The sequence below is a fragment of the Macaca mulatta genome, chromosome 20 (assembly GCF_049350105.2).
Source record: "Macaca mulatta isolate MMU2019108-1 chromosome 20, T2T-MMU8v2.0, whole genome shotgun sequence".
Lineage (NCBI taxonomy): Eukaryota > Metazoa > Chordata > Mammalia > Primates > Cercopithecidae > Macaca > Macaca mulatta.
In genome coordinates, this window is record NC_133425.1 from 45519972 (window position 1) to 45542318 (window position 22347).

The following is a 22347-nucleotide window of genomic DNA, read 5'->3' on the forward strand; positions in this document are numbered from 1 at the left end:
TTTTTTTTTGAGACAGAGTCTCGCTGTGTTAACCAGGCTGGAGTGCAGTGGCAAGATCTCGGCTCACTGCAACCTCTGCCTCCTGGGTTCAAGTGATTCTTGTGCCTCAGCCACCCAAGTAGCTGGGATTACAAGCGCCCACCACCATGCCTGGCTGATTTTTGTATTTTTAGTAGAGATGGAGTCTCACCATGTTGGCTAGACTTGTCTCGAACTCCTGACCTCAAATGATCCTCCCACCTTGTCCTCCCAAAGTATTGGGATTACAGGGTGAGCCACCGCACCTCGCAAAAATGGATGTAATCTGTTCAAGTCCCTGCTTTCAGTTCTTTTGGGTGGATAGCCAGGAGGTGTTTTTATTTTTGTAGTAACTTAAAAAAAAATTACTCTGACTACTTAATGATAGCTCCTGTTCTTTTTTGATAACCAAAAAACTAAGAACCTGCTCTCATGTTTGTATGTGAGACCGACATTGGAATTTTAGTACATTCCATTCCACTCATGGAATATAAGAAGCTGCTGAGGAGAGCAGCTTAGGTTACAACGAGAGAAAGTGAAGCCACTCACTTTGTCATTTTAAAAGAAACTTGATGAGTGTTCTCTGGGTCTGCTGATAACGCAGTGTATCAGAGAAAGGCATTGTGTGCCAAGAAAGGAAGATGATTGTGCAGGGTTATAACTAAGGGCACTGCCTCAGTGCAGAACTCATTGACATTTAATAAATAATGAACAAAGGCAGTGGGGCTGAGATTTTTTGAAATTACACTGGCCTTAAAAGTCTTGTGAAAATTTAAACTTAATAAAATATTTCACAGGCATTTCTTCTCCTTATGCTTATTTTTTCCCAGGCACAATTTGGAATCTAAAGGACATTATTCCATGCAAGAGTCAAGCAGAAATCATAAATGCCTTACTAAAGATCTTATCTGAAGTTTTGGGAATGGATGCTGGTGAAACAGTTATTCAAATGAAAGAGACTGAAACGCAAAGGTTAAAAACTGCTGCAGAGGCTGAGGAAATATTAGAGAACACTAATGGGGATGATTTGATTGAAGATGATGAAATGGAAGGAATTTCTCATAAGAGAAAAGTCAGAAGGAAAACTTTCGTTTCAGATTTACTTCCGGTAAGTCAGGTTGATGTTCTCAAATATGGATTAATACAGCTGTTTTTTTTTTCCAGCAGTTATCCTTGGCTTTGCAGAAAAATATTATAGCAAAGTTAGCTATAAAGGGCGTTTCGGCAAAAATGAGTCATATTTTCCTGTTGATTCTCTTTATGTCATTAAAAATCTCCTAAAGGGGGAAAAGTCTTTTATCTAACGTGATAGTTTTATACACAGGAGAAGATTTCAGAGATGGGATAAACCTATCCTTTTGGAACACTTTAGAAATAGATGATCATCTTTGTAACTCTTGCATCTCCACACTTGTGTTACATACTGTCTGCCAGACTGTCTTCAGACTAAAGGAATTTGTACTTTGCCTGAATTGTCCCTTGCATTCTTGCCTCTTATTTTAGTATTTAGCCTTATCAAGGTGGCAAACCAAATCTTCATTTATCCACTACTGATCCGCAGAGGTTGGGTAACTGTGAGATGAATGATGGTTTGTAGTTTTCTTGGAGTGGGTGATGGTGGCATAGTTGTGCTGGTGGTGTGATACTGCAGTAAAGGGGAGCAATCTGGGGTGCAGGAAGCATTTCAGCTGACAGTCTGCAGAGAGAGAGCCGTATTTGGGGAGAACACTTTGTTAAGGAGGAGAGCAAATAGGAAAACAGGGAACACAGTGACTGAGGCTTTATTCATTCAGGTTCACATTTACTGTGCTCCTAATGTATGCCAGGCACTGTGCTAGACACTGGTCATAAAAAGATGATTAAGATGTAATTTCCAGCCTTCAGGAACTTCCTCCGTGTTGGGAAGACAGACACATAAAACCATGGCTCTAAGGCCTGTGCCGAGAACAGTGCTGTGGCCCTGCATAGATTTCTAAGGGAATGGTATCTGTAGAGTAGGCCCTTGTGACTCAGCCTTTATGGGAGAGCTAAGGAAGAGGCTGCCAGAGAGAGCCTTTTGGACACAACATCTGGGGCGACATAAAGGAGGGGGTAAGAAAAAGCAGGTTAGTGTTTGGAGAGCGCACTCAGGCAGCTGGAGGAAGGAAGAGCACAAGGGGCCTGGCAGCAGGAGGACCAGTCAGGAGGCTGCCAAAGGACAACGAAGGCTGAGTTGGGAGGAGGCAATCATGTCCTCTCATGCTTACCTGTGTTCATGATGTCTCAGGAAGCATAAATTGATGGTGTTTCAAAGAAATCAAAATGTAGATAGAACCACTTTTCCCCTCATATGAGCAACCTGTGGGTGCAAAGCACTGTGTTAAGTGCTGGCACAAATAACAAAAATGGGAAGGCCATGCTGTCCTTGAGTTGCTCACAGATTTTTTTTTTTTTTTTTTTTGGAGACAGAGTTTTGCTTTTGTTGCCCAAATTGCAGTGCAGTGGTGTGATCTCGGCTCACTGCAACCTCCGCCTCCCAGGTTCGAGCAATTCTCCTGCCTCGGCCTCTACAGGCATGTGCCACCACACCTGGCTAACTTGGCATTTTTAGTAGAGATGGGGTTTCCGCATGTTGGTCAGGCTGGTCTCAAACTCCCAACCTCAGGTGACCTGCCCGCCTCAGCCTCCCAAAGTGCTAGGATTACAGGTGTAAGCCACGTGCCCAGCCTAGATCTTTTTATTTTATCATTATTGGTTTATTTTGAGACGAGATCTTCCTATGTTGCCTGGTCTCAAGCGATCCTCCCACCTTGGCCTCCCAAAGTGCTGGGGTCGTAGGCGTGCACCGTGGTACCCAACCTGTTTCATACCTGTTTGTGGAAAGAGGGGATGTGATAAATCAGGGCTTATGGGGTCATTTTCAGCTGTGGGCACCATGGTACTCAGGTTTCTGTTGATCCTATCTGATGCAGGTATACTGTGTTTGAAGGATCTGAAATCCCTTGCTGGGAATGAGAGAATGGCATTCTTGTGTGATTGTCCCCACCTCCAGCCTTGCTTCCAAGGACCTTCTCCAGGGAGTAAGGTTGGGGGTGAGACCCAAGTCTAACAAGGTTTAGATAGGCGTGCCACTGTTGAAAAACTATTGATACTTAACTGTTACGTAGAGATTTATTTTCTTATTACTTTTATTTTGGTGCTTATAAAAATGCAGTGTTTTTTTACAGTAAAAACTGGCTTTTTAAAGTCTTCTGGCCAGGTGTGGTGGCTGACGCCTGTAATCCTAGCACTTTGGGAGGCTGAGGTGGGCAAATTTCCTGAGTCCAGGAGTTCAAGACCAGCCTGACCAACATGGTAAAACCCCATCTCTACTAAAAACACAAAAATTAGGTGTGGTGGCATGTGTCTGTAGTCCCAGCCACTCAACTTGGAAGGCTGAGGCCCAAGAATCACTTGAACCTGGGAGGTGGAGGTTGCAGTGAGTCAAGATCACGCCACTGCACTCCAGCCTGGCAACTGAGGGAGACTCTGTTTCAGAAAAACAAAACTAAATGAAAATAGAAATAAAGCCTTCCTTAAGATTGTAGTAATGGGCGGTGGTGGGGTGGTGGGATAGAGGAGAAAAAAAAAAAGAAAAGGAAAATAAAGTGTTCTTAACTGACTCAACTGGATGATTAACATGCTAGTTGGTCAGCCAGCCGGTGTTTAAGTGCCACTAGGGTGCCAGGAACACAAGTTATATTCAGCTGTGGTCTTCCACACTATCCAGTGTCTTCTGCAGCACTCCTTCAGAATCAAAACTGCGGCCGGGCGCGGTGGCTCAAGCCTGTAATCCCAGCACTTTGGGAGGCCGAGGAGGGTGGATCATGAGGTCAGGAGATCGAGACTATCCTGGCTAATATGGTGAAACCCCATCTCTACTAAAAATACAAAAAACTAGCCGGGCGTGGTGGCGGGCGCCTGTAGTCCCAGCTGCTTGGGAGGCTGAGGCGGGAGAATGGTGTGAACCCGAGAGGCGGAGCTTGCAGTGAGCCGAGATCACGCCACTGCACTCCAGCCTGGGAGACACAGCGAGACTCCGTCTCAAAAAAAAAAAAAAAAAAAAAAATCAAAACTGCATCATTTAACTTAAGAAGGTATAACCACAGAGATACAAAGGAAGAGCAGTTCAACCCGTTTTTTTGTGGGGGCACATGCAAAAGTAAAGTACTCTCTGCTTAGCTTCCACAGTTACCAATTTTCAAATTCTCTTCTATTTGATTTCATCTAGTTCCCCTCACACTGTCTTTTCTCTACTGATTATTTTGAAGCAAATCTCAGATGTCATAACATTTCATCTAAATTGGTTCTTTATGTCAGCTCGATAGCAGTGAGAAGCAGAGAAAAGTTCTGAGCAAGAGAGTTACATAAAGAGGTGGAGTTTAATTTCAGAGTTCCTTTTAAGCCACATCTTTGGCTGGGCATGGTGGCTCACGCCTGTAATCCCAGCACTTGGGGAGGCCAGGGTGGGTGGATCACTTGAGGCCAGGAGTTCAAGACCTGCCTGGCCAATATGGTGAAACCCTGTCTCTACTAAAAATGCAAAAAATTAGCCGAGCATGGTGGTGCATACCTGTAGTCCCAGCTACTCGGGAGGTTGGGGCATGAGAATGGCTTGAACCCAGGAGGCGGAGATTGCAGTGAGCCAAGATCATGCCACTGCACTCCAGCCTGGGTGACAGAGCAAGACTCTGTCTCCAAAAAAAAAAAAAAAGAATAAAAAAGAATAAGCCAGATCTTCATATATTTTAAGTGGATGACAGCCCAGCAGCAACATGTCTTGTTTAGCTTTGAATCTTCTCTAATAAATGTATATTTAGTTGAATTAGCACACACACAAAGCAAATAGACATTATTTTTATATACATTCTTGCTACCAATAAGTAGAATTCAAATTTAGGGATCCCTGAGCTACATCTATTAAATTAGCAATTCGCTTTTCTTTCTTTTTTTTTTTTTTACATAATATGATTAAAAGTTATAGTTAAATTGTTGCACAAAGAAGTCACTGGGGCTGGACATGGTGGTCACGCCTATAATCTCAACACTTTGGGAGGCTGAGGTGGGAGGATTACTTGAGGTCAGGATTTCAAGATCAGCCTGGGCAATATACTGAGACCCCATCTCTCAAAAAAAAGCAGGTAAATTTATTTATTTATTTTTTTTTGAGACGGAGTGTCACTGTCGCCCAGGCTGGAGTGCAGTGGTGCAATCTCGGCTCACTGCAACCTCTGCCTCCTAGGTTCAAGGGATTATCCTGCCTGAGCCTCCCAAGTAGGTGAGATTATAGGCATGTGCCACCATGCCTGGCTAAGACCTTGTCTCTACAAAAAAGTAAAAAATTAGCCATCCATGGTAGCGTGCACCTGTAGTCCTAGCTACTCAGAGGCTGCAGCAAGAGGATTGCTTGAGCGCAGGAATTTGAGGTTGCAGTGAGCTATGAACGTGCCACTGCACTCCAGCCTAGGAAACAGAGTGAGACTCTGTCTCTAAGCAGGGGAAAAAAAAAACAGTTGAAAACTAAAGTTGGGAAATATTCAAATAGTAAAATATACATTATTTTTAGCCCATGTACTGTTTTGGAATATCAGTGTGGTTATTTCACTTTTCATAGACAATTTGAGAATAAAGGTTATATAAATTTATATTACCCATTTTAAGAAATATTAGTTGATACGTTAAGTTTAAGTTGGCGTTATATATTTTCAGAGGAAAAAAAAAAAGCTTCCTGCTTCCTTTAGTCTTAGAGAAATGCTTTATTATAGTCTTTAAAGAAAGGCAGGAAGCAAGTCCGTCTGCTCCATAGCAAGTTCTACAGGTCATATAAGGGCTCCTTAGTAGTGTTTGTTAACGCAGCCATTGCAAGAAAGACATCTAAGCTGAGCATCTAAAAGCAGGTTTGTTTGTAAGTGCCTGGTGTCTGAAATGAACTCTTGTTTAAATCTTAGTATGCCCAGCTACTTCTTGACATAGTAGATTAAGTTTCAGGGTGAATTCCGTTCAGAATTCCTGGATATTTGTCTGTTCTCTCCAGCTAACTAAGCGACGCTTGGGGAATAGCCATGCAGATGGATGGGAACCCAGTTAATGGGGGCATGCTCCACCGTACCAAGAGGAATTATAATGCTCGTTTGTACTTCTGGCACTTCATGACTTTTCTTTTACCTACCCCATTCTCCATGTGCTCTATTCCAAGTACAAAAATCTAGTAGGCTTTCACTAAGGAAATTCCCCAAAAACATTTTCCCAACCATTGAGAGTTGGTCATTTACTTTTTTTTTTTTTTAAAGCCCACTGACAAGGAGCTGAGAGAGACTATAGCATTGCTGACAGCTCAACAGACTGCTCTGGAAATTATCGTCAACATGTGCTGCAATGAAGGTTTGTTAACAGTTTACATTTAGACATTTTCCCCCTGGGCCAAGAGGGAAACTCCCGTGGAGATTTTCTTAACTATTCCAGTTCTGCGTGGTTTGCCCGCTTCCCAGATCCCTCTGATGACGAATGGGAAGAACTTTCTAGCAGTGATGAAAGTGATGCATTTATGGAGAATTCCTTCAGTGAGTGCAGGGGACAGCTGTTCTCTCCCCTCTGCCTCTCCCATGAGGTTCACACTGCTCTCACCAACTACCTCATCCCAAAGAAGGTAATCCGTTTTCATTCTAGGCTTACCGTGGAGCGTGGGAAAGGCTTAAGCAAGGTATTCATTCTGTGTACAAAAGAAGCAAGCTCACACTTTCAGGTTGTAGATGGTGGTAAGATCTGAGACAAAGCTGAGCTAATAGTACTGGAAGTAGGTGAAAAGGTCATTCTATATGAAGCCTAACCATTTCACTTAGGAGTAATATTTTGGAATTATATAAGGGAATCATGTGTTAAATGACTACTCTTTAACTTTTGCTTTACTGCCTCTTTTAAATCTAGATTTTTGAGAAAACTGCCTTTCCAAACAGCATTGCAGTTGACCTATGTTCTAGGAACCCTACTTGGAAACCTTTGATTAGAAAGTAAGAACTTTTCTACTTTCAAAAACATTTGTCATTATTTTATTTTATGAAATGATGGGCCATTAAATAGAAGGTGCTGACTCCCCCTCAGACCCAGAAGTTTTGTTCCTGGGTATATATACCAGAAAAATACTGCCCATGTGCCCTAGAATACATGTTCATAGCAGTGTATGTCACAGTTGCCCCAACCCGTAAACAAATTTGTTGTCCATCAGAGTTAGAATGGTAAATATATTTTGGCAAAATCACTCAGTGCAATACATGCAGCAGTAAAAGGGATTTGAATTAGAACTACTCACAACTTGGATGGAGCTTACATTGTTGAACCAAAAAAGCAAGACATAAAAGAATACGCACACTGTGATCCAGTTTTTACAAAGTTGAGAAACAGGCAACATTGAACTATTTTGTTCAGGGATGCATACCTTGGTGATAAACCTATTAAAAAAAAAAAAAAGGGCAAGGAAATGTTTACCGTAAAAGTCTGTGTGGTGGTTACCTGTAGGTGTCAGGGAGGTGGGATGTTATAAGGAAGAGAGACAGGCTTTTAGGGTCCGGCAGTGTTTCTTTCTTTCCCAGGTGCATGGGTGTTGGCTTCATAGACTATTTGTTAAGCTCTCTATATATGTTGTGTACTTAACCATATATATGTCACATTTCACAATTAAAAATAATTTTAGGCTGGCGTGGTGGCTCACACCTATAATCCCAGGACACTGGGAGGCCGAGGTGGGAGGATCACTTGAGGCCAGGAGTTTGAAACCAGCCTGCGCAGCATAGCAAGACCCCATCTCTACAAAGAAAAAAAAAATTACAAAAACTAGCCTGGCATAGTGGCACTCAGCTGTAGTCCTAGCTACTCAGGAGGCTGAAGTGTGAGGATTGCTTGAACTCAGCAGTCCAAGGCTTTCGTGAGCTATGATGGTGACACTGTACTCCAGCCTGGGAAACAGAATAAGAATTCTTCCTATCTGAAGAAAATTATAATTTTAAGGATGCTACCCTACATAGAAATTTTTCTAAAACAGATTCCTCATGACTTATTAATGAGTTGTATATCAGAGGGCGTGAATACTCAAGCAGTTTGATTTGGCAGATTAACGGTTACTTTACAATTCTAGCACTTATCCAGGCAGGAGGATTGTTTGAGGCCAAGAGTTCCAGACCAGCCTGGGCAACATAGCAAGACCCTTATCTACAAAAAATAAAAAACTCAGCCAGGTGTGGTTGCGTGCACATGTAATCCTGCTCCTTAGGAGGCTGAGGCAGGAGGATCACTTGTGCTCAGGAGGTTGAGGCTGCAGCGAGCTGTGATCACACCACTGCACTCCAGCCTGGGCAATAGAGCAAGACCCCGTCTGAAAAATGATAATACATTTTAGAAAACACAAAAAACAGTTCACCTTGTGATTCTTTGCTAACTGCCATAGATCGCCTTGTATTTATAGATATTTCCAGTCAGAACCTGAAGCTTAGACTAAAAGTTAATACTGAATTCTGATGGGCAACTTCTGGAGAAACAGACAGCATTGTTTCACTTCCTTTCCAGAATGAACACTATTCAGTGCAGAGCCCTCTTCTGTCTCCAGAGTCTTGTGTCCCTCCTGGATGTGGAGCACCTGGGAGGAGCCGCAGCCCTTCAGACACTTGCACAGCATCTGTCACAGCTGCTTTTTTCTCAACCAGGTAAATATTTAGGCTTTATTGTGAAAGACTACGCAGACAAAACAGAATTTTGAAGGGGCAGGAACTTGGATTTTGTAAATGTGTATTGTTTGTCATCCAATCTGCAGAAACCTTTCCCAGACACAGAAATCACATATTTATAGTTGCCCGGGGGTACAGAGTCAAAACGAGGTATGCAGGCAGCTCCTGGGCTTTTAGTTTTCTTTTTTATTAAAATTGTTTGCATCTAGTTTTATCAGGCCAATCAAGGCTGAATCATAAACATCATAAAGGCCTCATTAAGGTATTTGGGTAATTCTTGACCAGGCGCGGTGGCTCATGCCTGTAGTCCCAGCACTTTGGGAGGCTGAGGCGGGAGGATCACCTGAGGTCAGGAGTTGGAGACCAGCCTGGCCAACATGATGAAACCCCTCTACTAAAATACAAAAATTTAGCTGGGCGTAGTGGCGGATGCCTGTAATCCCAGCTACTCGGGAGGCTGAGGCGGAAGAATGGCTTGAACCCAGGAGGCGGGGATTGCAGTGATCTGAGGTCATGCCACTGCACTCCAGCCTGGGCAGCAAGAGCAAAACTCCATCTCCAAATAATAATAATAATAATTGAGTAATTTTCTATTATTTTCTTCCCAGTTATAAGCATTTAAATTTGATTCATATATGTATGTAGTACAGAATTCAAAAGTTTATTAGAGGACAGAAACTGGAAGCCTCGCTCCTTTCTTCCACACCCAGTTCCTCTCTCAGAGTCAAGTTACAGTTACACCAGTTACTTGTGTATCCTTCCAGAGAGATTCTCCATATGTAAGAGAGCATGTGTATGTGGGCATGCATGCGTGTGTGTAAGGCAAATGGTAGAATACCATCCACACAATTCTACACCTTGCCATCATCTAATATATATATTTCTTCAAACACATTTGCATGGTAGGAGCTGAATCTCTAAGTTAACAGGTCTCTGATATGGATTAATTTCATATGCACACAAAGATCTATAGAGATACCGGAGTTAAATATTCTTTTAAATGACCTAGCTGTGAGTTTCACTTGGAGGAAAAAAAATAAAACTAGCTGTACAAAGTCCGATGCATATTCTTCTAACAGATTTTCATAGTTCCTCATAGTAAAATCTTACTTAACTTGACTACATTAAACTATAGGAGCTCAAACCAAACAAACAAAAACAATAGAGACTGAGAGAGAAGAACAAGTGGTGTGTTGTATACTAAAGGAAAACTCTCCACGTTACTCCACCCAGCATCCATTGCTGGAGTGAGGGTAGCCTGGGAGGTGGGATTCTGCCCCTCTCTCTCAGCTGCTGAGGTTTCAGGTGTCTCTCAGGACTTTTGGGGGGTAAATGTGAAGATATTTGCTTCCTACGCTGACAAATAAGATAATTCCATTGTGTTACATGCAGTGTATTCTTCATATATTTTATCCTCCTTTTTAGACACAACATTAAGTCCAAGAACTGAACTCTTAAAAGATCAGGCCAGGCGCGGTGGCTCACACCTGTAATCCCAGCACTTTGGGAGGCCAAGGCAGGTGGATCACCTGAGGTCGGGAGTTCGAGACCAGCCTGGCCAACATGGCAAAACCCCGTCTCTACTAAAAATACAAAAATTAGCTGGGCGTGGTGGCAGGCGCCTGTAATCCCAGCCACTCGGGAGGCTGAGGCAAGAGAATCACTTGAACCCTGGAGGCGGAGGTTGTGGTGAGCCAAGATCGCGCCATTGCACTCCAGCCTGGGCAACAACAGTGAAACTCCATTTCAAAAAAAAAAAAAAAATCAAAAGAGAGTCACTTTTTACTAATACAAGTTTTTGTGTCAACATCCATTCAAATGTTGGTCCCCAGTTCTTTAGACATTTGTTTTACATTCCGTCAAGTTCCTAAGAGGTGCTGTGTGTTTAATGGTACATGTTTTTCAAGTTCTAAATTAATCTTTAAAAATTAAGTAATTAAATGTTCAGAAACCCATAAATGGTTACTGAGCTGTCTCTGCCGCCCTTTCAACATTGATCAGTTAACAGGTGTAGCTTTCAAGTACTCCCTGACTGTGCATTCATTGGCTGGAATGATCTCATGAAAGCTGTGCCCAGCCATGCCCAGGACAGGATATAGTCAGGATATGGGCAGTGCTAGTCCCATTCCCATTCCAAGGCAGGACGGGACAAGCACTGGAGTACAAAGGCTCGTCAGTGTGAGCAGACCAGATGATGGCTGTAGCTTTGTATTTGTCTCGCAACCTCCTTCTAAACCTGGAAGAGATCTGGATGATAAACGGGGAGGGAACTTTCCCCCACTTTTGCAAGCATTCTGGCTCCCATCAGCCCAGCAAGATGTCCTGTGGGGTGGGAGTGAGAGGGCTGCTGTTGCTCATGCCCACCCCCACCAATTCCCCTGGGTAGAGGCAAGGGGCAGAGCCAGGCAGGGAGACCACAGCCAGAGTCCCAAGTGAGCAGGACCCCAGGTCTCTCACTGCTTCCAAGCCCTGCCTAAGCTCTAGGTAACCCTGGCAGCCCTGGTTCCACAAGCTGCCATCTCTCAGCTCTGGGCCATTTCTCAGTGAGAGTCTGGTCCAGGTACCCCAGGTCCCATCCCCAGGCAGCATGCAAAGTTTATTTCACTTGAAACAAACTCCCTGTGTGCCTGTGCTATAGTGAAAGCACTCAGATATGTTTCTCCTGGTTCTGATGGTTATTTGTGGTCACTGAGGCCAGCACATTTATTAACTGCAAAGATCACAGGAAAACCATCCCAAGCTGAGTCCTGGAGAAATAATGGAACGTTTCTGAATTGTGGGAAAATATAACTAAGCACTTCGATTTTAAATAAATTCCCATTTCATGTCTATTCTTGACATCATCTTTTTTTTTTTAAGGTTCAGGAATGTGACATGCTGCTAGGTTAAGAATGCTTTTGTGTATCCTGAGGGCCATGATGTTATTTATGTAGAAATCACCTACCACACATTACTGTCACAACAGTGATTTTGAAAATGTATTCACCTAACGACATGGGCTCAGTTACTTCCAGGGATTGGTAGTCTGAATTGGCCTTGCCTGTGTAATGGGTTTGGATGGTTACTGCTGGGGGAAGAGGGCCATTACAATACCTCTGGGCTATCCAGCTTGCTTGGGGCCCATACTCATATCCCATCTATGGCCTTCGTATCACCTGACACTGGCATTTGGAGAAATGGAGAATGAAAATGACTCGAAAAGTAGTATCATTGTTATTTATTTTGGAGTAACAGAATATTTTCTTATCAGAATGAATTTGATAAAGGATAATTGCTTATATTTGCAGGTGATTTTTTTTTTCTCTCATTTGAGATAGAGTCTCACTCTGTTGCCCAGGCTGGAGTACAGTGGCGCAATTTTGGCTCACTTCTATTTCCGCCCCCTAAGTTCAAGCAATTCTCCTGCCTCAGTCTCCTGAGTAGCTGGGATTACAGGTACCAGCCACCGTGCCTGGCTAAATTTTTTTTTTTTAATACTTTTAAGTTCTAGGGTACATGTGCACAACGTGCAGGTTTGTTACATATGTATACATGTGCCATTTGGTGTGCTGCACCCATTAACTCATCATTTATATTAGGTGTATTTCCTAATGCTATCCCTCACCCCACCCCATGACAGGCCCCAGTGTATGATGTTCCCCTTCCTGTGTCCAAGTGTTCTCATTGTTCAATTCCTACTTATGAGTGAGAACATGCGGTGTTTGGTTTTTTGTCCTTGCGATAGTTTGCTGAGAACGATGGTTTCTAGCTTCATCCATGTCCCTACAAAGGACGTGAACTCATCCTTTTTTATGGCTGCATAGTATTCCATGGTGTATATGTGCCACAGTGGTTGAACTAGTTTACAGTCCCACCAACAGTGTAAAAGTGTTCCTATTTCTCCACATCCTCTCCAGCACCTGTTGTTTCCTGACTTTTTAATGATCGCCTGTCTAACTAGTGTGAGATGGCATCTCATTATGGTTTCGATTTGCATTTCTCTGATGGCCAGTGATGATGAGCATTTTTTCATGTGTCTGTTAGCTGCATAAATGTCTTCTTTTGAGAAGTGTCTGTTCATATCCTTTGCCCACTTTTTGGTGGGATCGTTTGTTTTTTTCTTGTAAATTTGTTTGAGTTCTTTGTAGATTCTGGATATTAGCCATTTGTCAGATGAGTAGATTACAAAAATTTTCTCCCATTCTGTAGGTTGCCTGTTCACTCTGATGGTAGTTTCTTTTGCTGTGCAGAAGCTCTTTAGTTTAATTAGATCCCATTTGTCAACTTTGGCTTTTGTTGCCATTGCTTTTGGTGTTTTAGACGTGAAGTCCTTGCCCTTGCCTGTGTCCTGAATGGTATTGCCTAGGTTTTCTTCTAGGGTTTTTATGGTTTTAGGTCTAACATTTAAGTCTTTAATCCATCTTGAATTAATTTTTGTATAAGGTGTAAGGAAGGGATCCAGTTTCAGCTTTCTACATATGGTTAGCCAGTTTTCCCAGCACCATTTATTAAATAGGGAACCCTTTCCCCATTTCTTGTTTTTGTCAGGTTTGTCAAAGATCATATGGCTGTAGATGTGTGGTGTTATTTCTGAGGGCTCTGTTCTGTTCCATTGATCTATCTCTCTGTTTTGGTGCCAGTACCATGCTGTTTTGGTTACTGTAGCTTTGTGCTATAGTTTGAAGTCAGGTAGCGTGATGCCTCCGGTTTTGTTCTTTTGGCTTAGGATTGTCTTGGCAATGCGGGCTCTTTTTTGGTTCCATATGAACTTTAAAGTAGTTTATTCCAATTCTTTGAAGAAAGTCACTGGTAGCTTGATGGGGATGGCATTGAATCTATAAATTACCTTGGGCATTATGGTCATTTTCACCATATTGATTCTTCCTATCCATGAGCATGGAATGTTCTTCCATTTGTTTGTGTCCTCTTTTATTTCGTTGAGCAGTGGTTTGTAGTTCTCCTTGAAGAGGTCCTTCACATCCCTTGTAATTTGGATTCCTAGGTATTTTATTCTCTTTGAAGCAATTGTGAATGGTAATTCACTCATGATTTGGCTCTCTGTTTGTCTGTTATTGGTGTATAAGATTGCTTGTGATTTTTGCCACATTGATTTTGTATCCTGAGAGTTTGCTGAAGTTGCTTATCAGCTTAAGGAGATTTTGGGCTGAGACGATGCGGTTTTCTAAATATACAATCATGTAATCTATAAACAGGGACAATTTGACTTCCTCTTTTCCTACTTGAATACCCTTTATTTCTTTCTCCTGCCTGATTGCCCTGGCCAGAACTTCCAACAGTATGTTGAATAGAAGTGGTGAGAGAGGGCATCCCTGCTTGTGCCAGTTTTCTTTTTCTTTTTTTTTTTTTTTTTTTTTTTTTTTGAGACGGAGTCTCGCTCTGTCGCCCAGGCTGGAGTGCAGTGGCGCGATCTCAGCTCACTGCAAGCTCCGCCTCCCGGGTTCACGCCATTCTCCTGCCTCAGCCTCCCGAGTAGCTGGGACTACAGGCGCCCACAACCGCGCCCGGCTAATTTTTTGTATTTTTAGTAGAGACGGGGTTTCACCGTGGTCTCGATCTCCTGACCTTGTGATCCGCCCGCCTTGGCCTCCCAAAGTGCTGGGATTACAGGCGTGAGCCACCGCGCCCGGCCTTTTTTTTTTTTTTTGAGATGGAGTCTCGCTCCGTTGCCCAGGCTGGAGTGCAGTGGCTGGATCTCAGCTCACTACAAGCTCCGCCTCCCGGGTTTATGCCATTCTCCTACCTCAGCCTCCTGAGTAGCTGGGACTACAAGCACCCGCCACCTCGCCTGGCTGGTTTTTTGTATTTTAGTAGAGACGGGGTTTCACCGTGTTCGCCAGGATGGTCTCGATCACCTGACCTCGTGATCCGCTTGTCTCAGCCTCCCAAAGTGCTGGGATTACAGGCTTGAGCCACCACGCCCAGCCTTGTGCCAGTTTTCAAAGGGAATGCTTCCAGTTTTTGCCCATTCAGTATGATATTGGCTGTGGGTTTGTCATAAATAGCTCTTATTATTTTGAGATACTTTTCAGCAATACTTAATGTATTGAGAGTTTTTAGCATGAAGGGCTGTTGAATTTTGTTGAAGGCTTTTTCTGCATCTCTTGAGATAATCATGTGGTTTTTGTCTTTGGTTCTGTTTTTATGATGGATTATGTTTATTGATTTGCGTGTGTTGAACCAGCCTTGCATCTCAGGGATGAAGCTGACTTGATCATGGTAGATAAGCTTTTTGATGTGCTGCTGGATTCGGTTTGCCAGTATTTTATTGAGGATTTTTACATCGATGTTCATCAGAGATATTGGTCTAAAATTCTCTTTTTTTGCTGTGTCTCTGCCAGGCTTTGGTATCAGGATGATGCTGGCCTCATAGAATGAGTTAGGGAGGACTCCTTCTTTTTCTATTGATTGTAATAGTTTCAGAAGGAATGGTACCAGCTCCTCCTTGTACCTCTGGTAGAATTTGGCTGTGAATCTGTCTGGTCCTGGACTTTTTTTGGTTGATAGGCTATTAATTATTGCCTCAATTTCAGGGCCTGTTATTGGTCTATTGAGGGATTCAACTTCTCGTTTAGTCTTGGGAGGGTGTATGTGTCCAGGAATTTATCCATTTCTTCTAGATTTTCTAGTTTATTTGCGTAGAGCTGTTTATAGTATTCTCTGATGGTAGTTTGTATTTCTGTGGGATCAGTGGTGCTATCCCCTTTATCATTTTTTATTGCATATATTTGATTCTTTTCTCTTTTCTATATTAGTCTTGCTAGCGTTCTATCAATTTTGTTGATCTTTTCAAAAAAACAGCTCCTGGATTCATTGATTATGTGAAGGGTTTTTTGTGTCTCTATCTCCTTCAGTTCTGCTCTGATCTTAGTTATCTCTTGCCTTCTGCTAGCTTTTGAATGTGTTTGCTCTTGCTTCTCTAGTTCTTTTAATTGTCATGTTGGGATGTCAATTTTAGATCTTTCCTGCTTTCTCTTGTGGGCATTTAGTGCTATAAATTTCCCTCTACACACTGCTTTAAATGTGTCCCAGAGATTCTGGTATGTTGTGTCTTTGTTCTCATTGGTTTCAAAGAACATCTTTATTTCTGCCTTCATTTCATTATGTACCCAGTAGTCATACAGGAGCAGGGTGTTCAGTTTCCATGTAGTTGAGCAGTTTTGAGTGAGTTTCTTAATCCTGAGTTCTAGTTTGATTGCACTGTGGCCTGAGACAGTTCATTATAATTTCTGTTCTTTACGTTTGCTAAGGAGTGCTCTACTTCCAACTATGTGGTCAGTTTTGGAATAAGTGTGATGTGGTGCTGAGAAGAATGTATATTCTGTTGATTTGGGGTGGAGGGTTCTGTAGATGTCTGTTAGGTCTGCTTGGTGCAGAGCTGAGTTCAATTCCTGGATATCCTTGTTAATTTTCTGTCTCGTTGATCTTTCTAATGTTGACAGTGGGGCGTTAAAGTCTCCCACTTCCCATTGTGTGGGAATCTAAGTCTCTTTGTAGGTCTCTAAGGACTTGCTTTATGAATCTGGGTGCTCCTGTATTGGGTGCATATATATTTAGGATAGTTAGCTCTTCTTGTTGAATTGATCCCTTTACCATTATGTAATGGCCTTCTTTGTCTCTTTTTATCTTTGTTGGTTAAAATCTGTTTTATCAGAGACTAGGATTGCAACCCCTGCCTTTTTTTGTTTTCCATTTGCTTGGTAGATCTTCCTCCATCCCTTTATTCTGAACCTATGTGTGTCTCTGCATGTGAGATGGGTCTCTTAAATACAGCACAGTGATGGGTCTTGACCCTTTACCCAGTTTTTTTTTTTTTTTTTTTGAGACGGAGTCTAGCTCTGTTGCCCAGGCTGGAGTGCAGTGGCCGGATCTCAGCTCACTGCAAGCTCTGCCTCCCGGGTTTACGCCATTCTCCTGCCTCAGCCTCCCGAGTAGCCGGGACCACAGGCGCCCGCCACCTCGCCCGGCTAATTTTTTTTGTATTTTAGTAGAGACGGGGTTTCACCGTGTTAGCCAGGATGGTCTCGATCTCCTGACTTCGTGATCCGCCCGTCTCGGCCTCCCAAAGTGCTGGGATTACAGGCTTGAGCCACCGCGCCCGGCCTACCCAGTTTGCCAGTCTGTATCTTTTAATTGGAGCATTTAGCCCATTTACATTTAAGGTTAATATTGTTATGTGTGAGTTCGATCCTGTCATTATGATGTTAGCTGGTTATTTTGCTTGTTAGTGGATGCAGTTTCTTCCTAGCATCGATGGTCTTTACAATTTGGAATGTTTTTGCAGTGGCTGGTACCGGTTTTCCTTTCCATGTTTAGTGCTTCCTTCAGGAGCTCTTGTAGGGCAGGCCTAGTGGTGACAGAATCTCTCAGCATTTGCTTGTCTGTAAAGGATTTTATTTCTCCTTCACTTATGAAGCTTAGTTTGGCTGGATATGAAATTCTGGGTTGAAAATTCTTTTCTTTAAGAATGTTGAATGCCCCACTCTTTTCTGGCTTGTAGAGTTTCTGCCAAGAGATCTGCTGTTAGTCTGATGGGCTTCCCTTTGTTGGTAACCCGACCTTTCTCTCTGGCCTTAACATTTTTTCCTTCATTTCAGCTTTGGTGAATAAGCGCCTGGCTAATTTTTGTATTTTTAATAGAAACGGGTTTTACCATGTTGGCCAGGCTGGTCTTGAACTCCTGACCTTATTATCCACCCACCTTGACCTCCCAAAGTGCTGGGATTGTAGGCATGAGCTACTGTGCTTGTCCTAGAGATGATATTCTAATACAGTCCTTCTAAGCATTTGAGATTTATTAATAATGTAATCCTGTGGGTTCTATATGGATAGTGGGAACTGTTACAAGATAATTTAGTGGAGGCTGGCCACGGTGGCTCACACCTGAAGTCCCAGCACTTTGGGAGCTGAATTGGGAGGATCACATGAGCCCAAGAGTTTAAGACCAGCCTGGGCAACATAGTGATACACTGTCCCCACCAAAAAAGGTTTTTTAATTAGCCAGGAGTGGTAGCTTGCTTGCGCCTGTGGAAGCTAAAGTGGGAGGATTGCCTGAGCCCAGGAGGTCAAGGCTGCAATGAGCTATGATTGTGCTGTTGTACTCCAGCCCAGGCAACAGAGTGAGACTCTGTCTCTATTAAAAAAAAAAAAAATGGAGAATTTAGTGGGGAGAATGGGGCTAAATATCTCTGCTGTTTTGTGTTATGGTTGAGAGTTAAAGGTATGATGGTTCTACTTCTCTATCTAACTTGTTTTAATTTTAATGCTAAATACAGTTCCGAATACAGTAGTTATAATGTTTGTGATACTCTGTACATACCTACATTTATGTTTGTGTCTGATATCAGAGATAAAAGGAGGACGTTTTAGTACAATCTGGTCCTTGCATTCAAAAGCACTATTATCTTTGTCTCCTTCATTAAAAGCTATTGGTTTTCAAAACATCAATGTGTTTTTTAGGAATGTTGTATTTCATATTGGGTCAGTCTGTCATTCAGCTCTATTACATGAGTTCTGAAATCATTTAGGATTCTGTTTTTCCAGATTTTCAGAATCAGAACATTCTTTTTTAGTTATAATTAAAATGGTAGTATCCCATTCTGGGATATATTTTCCATTCCACGTCAGAATATTGAAAATTCAGACTGAGTGTCCGGGCACAGTGGCTCACGCCTGTAATCCCAGCACTTTGGTAGGCCAAGGCAGTTGGATCACCTGAGGTCAGGAGTTTGAGACCAGCCTGACCAATATGGTGAAATCCCGTCTCCACTAAAAATACGAAAATTAGCCGGGCATGGTGGCGTGCACCTGTGGTCCCAGCTACTTGGGAGACTGAGACAGGAGAACTGCTTGAACCCAGGCAGTGAAGATTGCAGTGAGCCGAAATCGCACCAGTGTACTCCAGCCTGGGTGACAGAGCAAGACTCCGTCTCAAAAAAATAATAATTAATTAAAAATAAGAAAAAAAGAAAATTCAGGCTGGGCGTGGTGGTTCACAGCTATAATCCCAGCACTTTGGGAGGCCAAGGCGGGCAGGTCACCTGAGGTCAGGAGTTCAAGACCAGCCTAGCCAACATGGTGAAACCCCATATCTACTAAAGATACAAAAATTAGCTGGGCGCGGTGGTGCACACCTGTAATCCCAGCTACTTGGGAGGCTGAGGCAGGAGAATTGCTTGAACCTGGAAGGCGGAGGTTGCAGTGAGCCCAGATCTTGCCACTATACTCCAGCCTGAGTGACAGAGTGAAAAATATTAAAATCAGTCTGAAAAATTCACCTGAGTGTAATTACTCCTGCGTTGATTATGTACCTACATTTAGACGTGCTACAAATTCTTAAATACTGTTCAAAGTTGTTAAGAGTAAAGACATTTTGAATCACCTCTTTGTGTACAATTCATAAATTTATTTAGACCTTTAATCAAATATACATTTCACAGTCAATGTGGTAACTTTTTGAAGTTTAATAGCAACAAATTGGCTGGACAGGGTGGCACACACCTATAATCATAGCACTTCGGGAGGCTGAGGGGGGTGGATTGCTTGAGCTCAAGAGTTTGAGACCAGCCTGTACATATGATGAGACCCCGTCTCTACAAATACAAGAAAAATTAGCTGGACATGGTGGCACGTGCCTGTGGTGCTAGCTACTCGGGAGGCTGAGGCAGGAGGATTGCTTGAGCCCAGGAGGTCCAGGCTGCAGTGAGCCTAGATCACACCACTGCACACCAGCCTGGGTGACAGAGCAAGACCCTGTCTCAAAAAAAACTCAAATGTATTAACAACTTCATGCTGATTTTTGAGTGCCTGTTAGGTACCATGTTTTAAGAGATAGGCCTTATTACTTCATCATCCTGCTGAGGAAGCTGAGATTTAGGAACCTTAGCTGAGAGGTTAAGGAACCTCTTCCAGGTCATTCATTCTTTTTTTTCTTTTTCTGAGACGGAGTCTTGCTCTGTCGCCCAGGCTGGAGTGCAGTGGCGCAATCTCGGCTCTCTGCAAGCTCTGCCTCCCGGGTTCATGCCATTCTTCTGCCTCAGCCTCCCGAATAGCTGGGACTACAGGCGCCCACCACCACACCCAGCTAATTTGTTGTATTTTTGGTAGAGATGGGGTTTCACCATGTTAACCAGGATGGTCTCGATCTCCTGACCTCGTGATCCGCCTGTCTCAGCCTCCCAAAGTGCTGGGATTACAGGTGTGAGCCACCACACCCAGCCCAAGGTCATTCATTCTTTTAACTTGTATTTATTGAACGCTTTGTGTCGTACACTGTTCTAAATGCTAGGGTTGCAGGCGTGAACAAGATAAGCCAGGTCACTATGCTCATGGAGTTTGCATTCTAGTAGAAATAAATGTTTTATGTGATAACTAGCTATGAAGAAAACAATAAAAGCAGAATGATATGAGGCGTTACACTAGGCCAGTTAGTGTGGAAAGGCCTCTGTGAGGAGGTAACGTTTGAGCCAAGACTAAAATGAAGGCGGGAGGAGTCACATAATTACTCTATCCCAGGTCTCCTATTGTTCTGTGATCATCACGGGAAGTCCCCTATTTTGGTACATTTTGTATATCTGAAAATGAAAGAGCCAAAAAATAAAATCAACTGGGATTAAAATTTGAACAGAAGCTGCCTCTCTTCCACCCGGATAACCTAAAAGCAGGGGATCGGAATGATATCGAGTCCCAGGCACTGTGGGGCAGGAAATGAGTGTATCTATTGCTGCATAACAAGTTACCCCAAAACTCTGTGACTTAAAACAACAACTATCATTTATTATTTCTGAGAGTTTCCTTAGGTCAAGAATTTAGGGTACAGTGGAGATGGCTTGTTCCTACTCCACAATGTCTAGGCCAGTGGTTCTCAACCATAGCCACTTATCCCCTCTCACCTCCCACCTAGGGACATTTGGCAACATCTGGAGGAATTTTTGGTTTTACAACTTGGAAATTGCAACTGGTATCTAGAGGGTTGAGGCCAGGAATGCTCCTTCACATCCTGCGGTGCCCAGGAGACCCCTGCACACACACAAAATGAAGAATTATCTGGTCCAAAATGTCAGTAGTGCAGAGGCTGAGAAATACTAGTCTAGGGCCTCTGCTGGAAAACTTGCAGAGTGTGGGCCAGAATCATCCGAAGTCTTGTTCACTCACGTGTCTGGCAGTTGGTGCAGGGGTTGTCAGGTAGAACACCCACGGTGACCTCTTCATGTGACGTGGGCTTCTGCATAACAGGATGGCTAGGTTCCCAGGGCAGAAGTTGAGAGAAAAAAGAGCTTGCACACATGCGTCAGGGCTGGAAGTCATACTGCCTTTTGTGACCATCACTTTGTATTCTGTTGGTTGAAGAAGTCACAGAGTCCTACCCTGATTTAAGGAAAGGAGAAGTAGATTTCACATCTTTATAGGAAGTGGCGAGGTTCTTGAAGATTACACAGGACTTGAAATATTGCTGTGGCCATTTTTAGAAAATACAGTTTACCACACCAAGCAAATCTCTTCCCATCAAAGGGGTTAAGGAGCCAACTCCCCTGGGTGACCCTCACTGTCCCTTGCCCATGCCTGTGCCAGAGTAATGGCTTACTGCTGGTGTTCTGTTTGTCCTGTGTGGGAAGAAGGGACAATAGGAAAAGTGTGCGAATAAGGAGTAGGAGTGGGAAGGGAATGTTAGGTCAGTTAAAATGATGGTGCTGTCATGTCCTGGCTCTGCACAAGCAACAGTTTGTGGCTAGGCAGTGAGCTTGGGTTGGCAAGGAAGCATTCTGACTCCACCAAAGGTAGGTCTCCCCAGCACCGTGATGGAGATCTATGAATGACAGAATTCAGTCTGCAAAAGCTAGCTCAGGTTTATTATGTGCTAACGTGTGAGTCAAATGAAAACCCAGTGTCTGAAGTCAAGGACTGTCTGTAGAACACCTCCTTGCTGTGATTATTTCAACCACAATCATCTTTCAGACTTAGGTTTAGAGTGTACAGGGGACTGTTAACTAAATATTTTGGCTAAATATCGAGGGTTTTTTTGTTTGTTTTATTAAGAATAGCATTTATTCACATTTAGCATGCTTTGTTTCGTTTGCTGCTTCTACAAAATAGCCTATCTTGGAGAAATGCAAATTTTATATTTCAGTTTTGTGTTTTAGATTTTGCTAAACACGCTGACTTTCTAGAAGCCATAAGTAGTGCTTTGAGGGCCCTTTTGCAAACAATGGCCTCCAAGAACATTTCCCAGGTAAGAGTTCTAAAATTTTTTGTATGAAACTTGTAAAGATTCTGTATTATGGAGGCAAAATTCATTACTTCACTATTTTTAAAAATACATATTTCTGTTACAAGAGTAATACATTATCTTTGTAAAAAAGAAAACAAAAGTGATTAAAATAAAAAGTAATATCTTTCTGCCCCCACCATCAGCAACACACAGGTGCTTTTAATTTAATTTTTTAAATTTTTTAATATATAGGCTTACTAGCTAAACAAGTGCTTTTTAATCAATACAACTTAATTGATAAATATGTTGTAAATAATTTATCTATCATTGGTCTTTTTTTTATTTTATTTTATTTTATTTTTTGAGACAGAGTCTTACTCTGTTGCCCATGCT

General features: G+C 42.7%; 1 protein-coding gene across 5 annotated transcripts in view; it reads left to right on the top strand.

Annotated features, from left to right (window-relative positions):
• The window catches only part of HEATR3 (HEAT repeat containing 3), a 46833-nt gene that overhangs the window by 12691 nt on the left and 11795 nt on the right, over window positions 1–22347 (top strand). For all 5 annotated transcript variants that reach the window (XM_077985619.1, XM_077985618.1, XM_077985617.1 and 2 more), the window contains 6 exons: window positions 849–1126; window positions 6327–6417; window positions 6525–6682; window positions 6961–7043; window positions 8593–8729; window positions 21887–21975. In XM_077985619.1, coding sequence (XP_077841745.1) covers window positions 849–1126; window positions 6327–6417; window positions 6525–6682; window positions 6961–7043; window positions 8593–8729; window positions 21887–21975 — 836 coding nt within the window. The remainder of the gene's footprint in view (window positions 1–848; window positions 1127–6326; window positions 6418–6524; window positions 6683–6960; window positions 7044–8592; window positions 8730–21886; window positions 21976–22347) is intronic.